Source organism: Cariama cristata, unplaced genomic scaffold (genome assembly GCF_000690535.1).
Source record: "Cariama cristata isolate BGI_N322 unplaced genomic scaffold, ASM69053v1 Scaffold45153, whole genome shotgun sequence".
Taxonomy (NCBI): Eukaryota; Metazoa; Chordata; class Aves; order Cariamiformes; family Cariamidae; genus Cariama; species Cariama cristata.
Window position 1 is genome coordinate 1 of NW_009609822.1, and position 6,151 is coordinate 6,151.

At 41.5% G+C, this 6,151-nt stretch overlaps 1 protein-coding gene across 1 annotated transcript; it reads left to right on the forward strand.

The window, feature by feature from the left end:
- Positions 1 to 394: 394 nt before the first annotated feature.
- Positions 395 to 3,395, forward strand: LOC104159666 (mitogen-activated protein kinase kinase kinase 8-like; the record flags this gene model as incomplete). Its single annotated transcript, XM_009697634.1, has 3 exons — positions 395 to 547; positions 1,176 to 1,422; positions 2,936 to 3,395. Coding segments are annotated over 3 exons (534 nt in total), but the record flags the coding sequence as incomplete, so codon positions are not given.
- Between the last annotated feature and the right edge of the window lie 2,756 nt (positions 3,396 to 6,151).

Consider the following 6,151-nt stretch of genomic DNA (forward strand, 5'->3'; position numbering starts at 1 on the left):
CAGGAGTGTTGATCTGCTTGAGGGTGGGATGGTTCTACAGAAGGATCTGGACAGCCTGTTCCTGCTACTCAGATGAACGAAGCAGAAGCATGGCTTGAACCTCAGCCTCTCACAGCTCAGCTAAGTCTCATAGCCACTGACCTGTGGCCTGTCTGGGGAGGGCAAACCTGGAATATGAGTTTGTCCAGGTGTGAGACCAGAAAATCTCTGTGACTGTAGAAATGTGCAGAGCAGAAAAATCTTATTCCCCAGATGGTGCTTGGTCTTTAGGCTGCGGGTACTAGTGGGATGCATCCCTTCAAAGAGAGGTTTCTCAGATCACAAAAAGTCACGATTCATCTTTGCTTGTTGTTTTTCTCTATTGGTTAATCTGTTTTTTTACTGTTGTTCATAGATCTACATGAGTCCTGAAGTTATCCTCTGCAGAGGCCACACAACAAAAGTGGACATCTACAGCATGGGAGCTACTATTATTCATATGCAAACCGGCATCCCGCCCTGGGTGAACAGATATCCTCGTTCTGCATATCCATCCTACCTCTATATTGTAAGTGTCCTTAGCAAAACCGTAGCTCAGTTTTAGTTGACGAGTTTCCTGTAGTCTTGTTGAGAGAACTCCAGTCATATTAAAACTATCAAAATATTTGTCAGAGAGATGATATCATCCTTTTTGCTTCGAGGGAGGGAGGGAAGAAGTGGGTTTTGATCATTTAGGGGAAGACAGGGGCTAAGCTGGAGTCATCTCTGTGGTTTGTGTTACAATTTACAGGCCTTGGGTTTACTGCAAGGACAGGTTTAGAACAGTGTGAAACTTGATTGAGACAAGCCCATCTGGGTTCTACTTGTCTGTTTTGCTTAGAAGTTGCAGATAAAAATTGGAGCCTGGCATATTTGATTCTCTGTTTCTTCCAGTGTGGTACAGATTTCTGGTGAATTTGCATTGCACTGGATTTTAGGTTTGCTTGGAGTTGCTTTGAGTTTTTAAATTTATGAAAAAATCTAATTTTAAAAAAAGTGGATTTTGTGCATTATGTGTTCTGTTCTAATTGATCAGTGCAGTTTAGGGAGGTGATGAATTGTAAGTGGGGAATTCCCAGACCACTTGTGTGGTTATTTGTGACTTCCTCTTCCATTATTTTTGGAATAACTGTTTCAATGGTCTTTTATTCCAACAGATACATAAGCAAGCTCCCCCCTTAGAGGACATTGCTGAAGACTGCAGCACTTCCATGAGAGAGTTGCTAGAAGCAGCTCTAGAAAGGAATCCTAATCACAGACTGTCTGCAGCAGACTTACTGAAACATGAAGCTTTACACCCACCCCCAGAAGAGCAGCCACGGTGCCAGAGTCTGGACTCAGCATTGTTTGAAAGGAAAAGACTACTCGCAAGGAAGGAGCTGCAGTTGCCAGAAAACATTACAGGTGATGGTATCCGCCTTACTTACCTTGCACTTTGTCGATTTTACTTTGTGTCAAAACTTCATTTGAGTGAGTGTTTAGAAACAAATGAAACTCAAAAAGCTTCTGGAAAGAGACCAGTAAAAATCCCAATCAGGTGAGATCAGACCCAGAGCTGATTAAGTGTTATGTAAAACGCCCATTGACTTCAACTGGGGAAGAACAGCCTGAATTCTGCAGGTCCGGAAAGGCTGGCTCATGAAAAAGCCCTGGCATCATGCAGGGCACTTTGTGAAGTATAGGTTGCTGCCCCAAATTGCCTTAATTTGCCATAGTACTAGAGGTGTTTTATTGATACTAGTGATCTATTAACAACAACAACAAAACAAAGAAGTCCAACCACCACCACCAAATCCAACACTTTTTGCCTCCTTAAAGAAAAAGACACACAAAATCTTGCTGAGTGTCACGAGTACAAGCCCTCTGTTTTAAAGACAAAAATGACTGTAGGATAGAACACAGGTCCCCTTGTGCATTAGTAAGTGCTTTATGAAGGATAATGCACGAATCAGATAATATCAAGGCCGAGGGAGATTTAGTGCCAGCAACCTGCAAAATGCTTTTCTTCTGTTTATAAAATATGTTAGGAGAGTCCTGACAAAAGGCATTTAAAAACTGACCCCAGACAAGTGGGTTATTTGATTGTGATAAATATTTGGAAAGGTATCTGTGCAAAGTTTTGGGTGCTGTAATGCGTAATTGTTGCAACAAATCCACTTAACATTTAAATCAATCACAGCCTTTGCATCTAGAATGGCATTGCTCCTCTGGATTTTGCCTTATGGGTGCATAATCCTTTGACCTGCTCAGGCTATCTGAATCAGTTCTTTTGAAGATGAAAAAATATTTGACTGGAACTAGATTTGACTGAATTAAACTGGAACTTTAGTTTAGATGCTTGAGATTCCAGGACATTCATTATACAAGTATTCAGGGGAGTTCTGCCATTGCAAACCCAGTCTGATTTCTTCAGACCTTGATTTAAAAGAAAAAAAAATCTGAAACTGATGGTCCCGTATTTGTTCTGAACTATCACACCCAGCGACACGAAGAGGATGTCATCTGTTTAGATGAAAATTGCCCAGTAATGAAGGGGAATTCTCAGCTGACAGAAAGCTAGCAGGTTTTTTTTTTTTTCTTGCACCAAACTCTGCTTTAGCACTATGACTCAGAGGATGAGGAATCTCTGCCTAGCTGTCCCAGCTGATAGAGTTTTGGTTTTTAAATAGTTGAACACACTTACTGTTTTCAGTAGCAAACTCTTTACCTTTCTTTGCCCTAGAGCTGGGGATTGATTTATTATCTTTTATTTTATTTCATATGAGGATTATGTTATGTTGTCCTTAAAAATGAAGATTTCTAAACCACAGATAAAAGCAAATATTAGGCCAATTATTCAGTAATGTCTACAGCCATGAAACTGAACTAATGTAGCTATTTGTGCAATAATGATATGCTTTGTCTCTTTCTTTTTTAGATTCCTCATTGTGTACTGGGAGCATGGAAGAGTCGGACCTGCTAAAGAGGCAAAGATCACTCTACATAGATCTTGGAGCTCTAGCTGGTTACTTCAATATTGTTAGGGGACCACCAGCCTTAGAGTACGACTAACTCAGTAACGTTTTATGTTGGCAGGTCAGAAATGGACCTCTACCTCTTAAAACTTGATTTTAAGACTTAATTTTCAAATTTGTACATAAAAATATTGCCATTATAGACTGTCAAATGTGAATAGTGTTTAATTACACAGATGATTAAGCTAAACCCTTAGGGGCTCTGATAAGCTGATCCCAAGCAATGATATTTGTGTGTCTGCTGGTTGACCAACAAGAAGATGCAAAAAGAACACTGCTGGGAATGTCTTAATCCAGGATATCTTCCTGTGCTGGGCCTTGCACTTTTATAAAACTTATAATATATGCTTGCTAATACTGCCATGAAAAAAAAAAAAATTATTGAGCATGTGGGCTGTAAGATTCAGTCTCTCTGAGCTGTTCTTAGAGAAAACCTTCCAAAAAAAAAAAAAAGTCCTTGTTTGAACCAGTCAAAGACTTGTTCAGTCTTGTTCTGGCTTTGAGGCTTGGCCAGTCTCTGGTCATTCTTAATGGAAATCAGGGCCTCCTTTAAGCTGAGCTAATTTCTATCAGCTATCTCTGGAGCCAAAGCATCACTTGGTTAGGTGTGTTTTAACTTTGCATCTTACCTGGGCTGTCGGAGCTAAGCAGGGCACTGTCCACCTTCTCTGTGGGTGGAGGGAATCCTTCACTGGTTGTATAGGATAGCTTTGGGAATAGCTCAGCAAGCTGGCCCTGATGAAGCACGACAGCAACTCCACCTGCTTCCTATGTTACAGCTACCGCAAGGATATCTTGGGTAGTTTTCAAGGGTAGGTCAAAAGTTATTTCCTACTGATAACAGTGGGCAGGCTGCAGACTCTTGCTTTTTAATACTTTAAAATTGTATATGTGTATAATTGCCGTGAATGCTATGGTTTGGAAAGCATGTCATTAGTGACAAGCTGTGTTTATGTTCCTATGGAAATGGAATTATATTGTTCTTGCTGTGCCTCGTACATTTGAAACATGATGTTTTGGATGATAGTAAAACTATGTAAACTGCATAGTTCTGTACATCCCATGGGATGAGAACGTAAACTTTTATAAAACTCTCTTTTATGCTTAGGATGACTCTTTATAAGCATTTGTGTTAAAATGGCATACTATGTATGTTGTACACTGAATCTTTTCTGAAGCACAGTCTCTTTTTCATACGTCTTTTATTTAATGCTGCTCCTATCTAACCCGTGATCTTAAACAGATGATTTCTAGTTTGATACTGGTATGGTCAAATTAATAAAACCAGCTCAGTGCCTTGAGATGTGGTCACTCTGTTCTTTCATCTTTGAAAACAGCGTGGGGGCTGTGACTGTAATTGGGCCAACTTCCCCTACCACGGCCCAGGTACACTGCACGCATCATTCCACTTTTTGGGGAGCTGAGTCAAGGTCATTGTTGGTGGATTTTGGACTCTACTAAGAGACAATGAATGTTTCTGACAAAATTTCGTTCTCAGACCCCAACACTCCTGGACTGCCTGGATGTTGTGCAGCAGTTGTGCACAACATGCAGTGCTTCAGTCCTGATGTTAATTGCTGCAAAAAATCCTGCTGGGGATAACCCACCTGCTCCAGTACTTTGTGCAAAATCTCTAGACAACTAGCTGCTTTGAGGAGAGCTGTGTAGGGGAGCCCTTGTCACGTTTATACTGGCTGCAGTGATCAGGATATTTGGGGATCAGACTTTCAGTGTTGTTGGCTTAAAGAAAACATGACCTAATGGTTTGGATGCTCACCTTTGCCTTGAGAGACCTGGGTTCAATTTTCTGATCTTTTGCTGATGGCTTTTGATCTTTAATGAGATTCATAGAATTAGTAGGAAGCAGCTTTTCAGGTAACTGGAGGTGGGTTTAAAATCTCTTCCCCAGTTTCCCTTCTATAAAATTAAGGTGTTTATCCTCACCAAATAGTAGCTAGATGTTATGCAAATGCTTATCAAGTGCCTAGATACTTCAATAATGAGATCCATGTCAGAATTACAGGCTGCTAGAGGGCTTTTACAATTGCTTGAAAAATGTTACACTGATTTTTCTTCTTTTATTTTTTTATTTAACACCCTCCTCCTCTCCCCCACCCAGCTAAATGATTTAGCATGGAAATCTGCATATGAGGACAGGCTCACTATTTAATATTTGTTCTTAGTATATGACTGTTATATATTTTGACACTATGCAAGTAATAAGTGACCAGGTTATCCAAAGTAATTATAGTTTATGTATTGCCATACATAGGTGTTAAGGTTTGGCTGAGTGAACCAGTAGCTGTGTATAGGAACATCCACAGGTCTAAACAGTATGAGGCTTGATGATAAATACCAATTCAGAGGTCTGGTACACAATCAACAAGTAGCTGTTCAGGTACACTGAACACCAAGCGTTGCTAATGGCTCTGTGAGCTTTCTAATAGCTGAGGACTACTTTTCAGGTAAGCCTCAGACTGCAGCTAACCAGGGATTTCTCTCCGGAGCAATACATCATATCCCAAGCATATCACATCCCTCAAGCGTATCCCACAGTGGTTGATCCCTGCATTGTGTAGGTTTACCTCTTTGTGCCACCACCTGGGGAACAAGGTCAGGGAAATGAACTGGGTTAGAAATAACCCGGGAGGGGGGAAGATTGTTTCTCTAATCTGGTTGCCTGAGCAGCTGTGTACTTGGAGCCGTAAAAACTGGAGGTGAGGGGGAGGGAAAGAAAAGGGATGGTGGGGAAAACCCTGCCAGCACAAGCCCCGTGGGGATGGCTGCTCTGCACTGAGCTGTGGGATTTCGCGAATGTTTTGCCTCTATTTGTGTTGCTTTCTGGTGTGTGGTTTCGTTTTCTCTTGGGGGAATACTGAGACTCATGCTAACAGCAAAGGACAATCAAGTGTGTGGAGAAACACACTGCTCGCAGTAACTGATGAAATTAGGGAGCCAGAGGAGCCTTTTCTCCTCCTGGGCTGAGCAGGTTTCTTGTCCTCAGATCAGCCTGTGACCCTTGGACTGGGCCCACAACTGTGCTCCTCTGCAGGGCTTCCTGATGTGAGCAGCCTACAGCGGCTTTGGAGAGCAAGTGCTGGGTCCTGCACTTGGGTCAC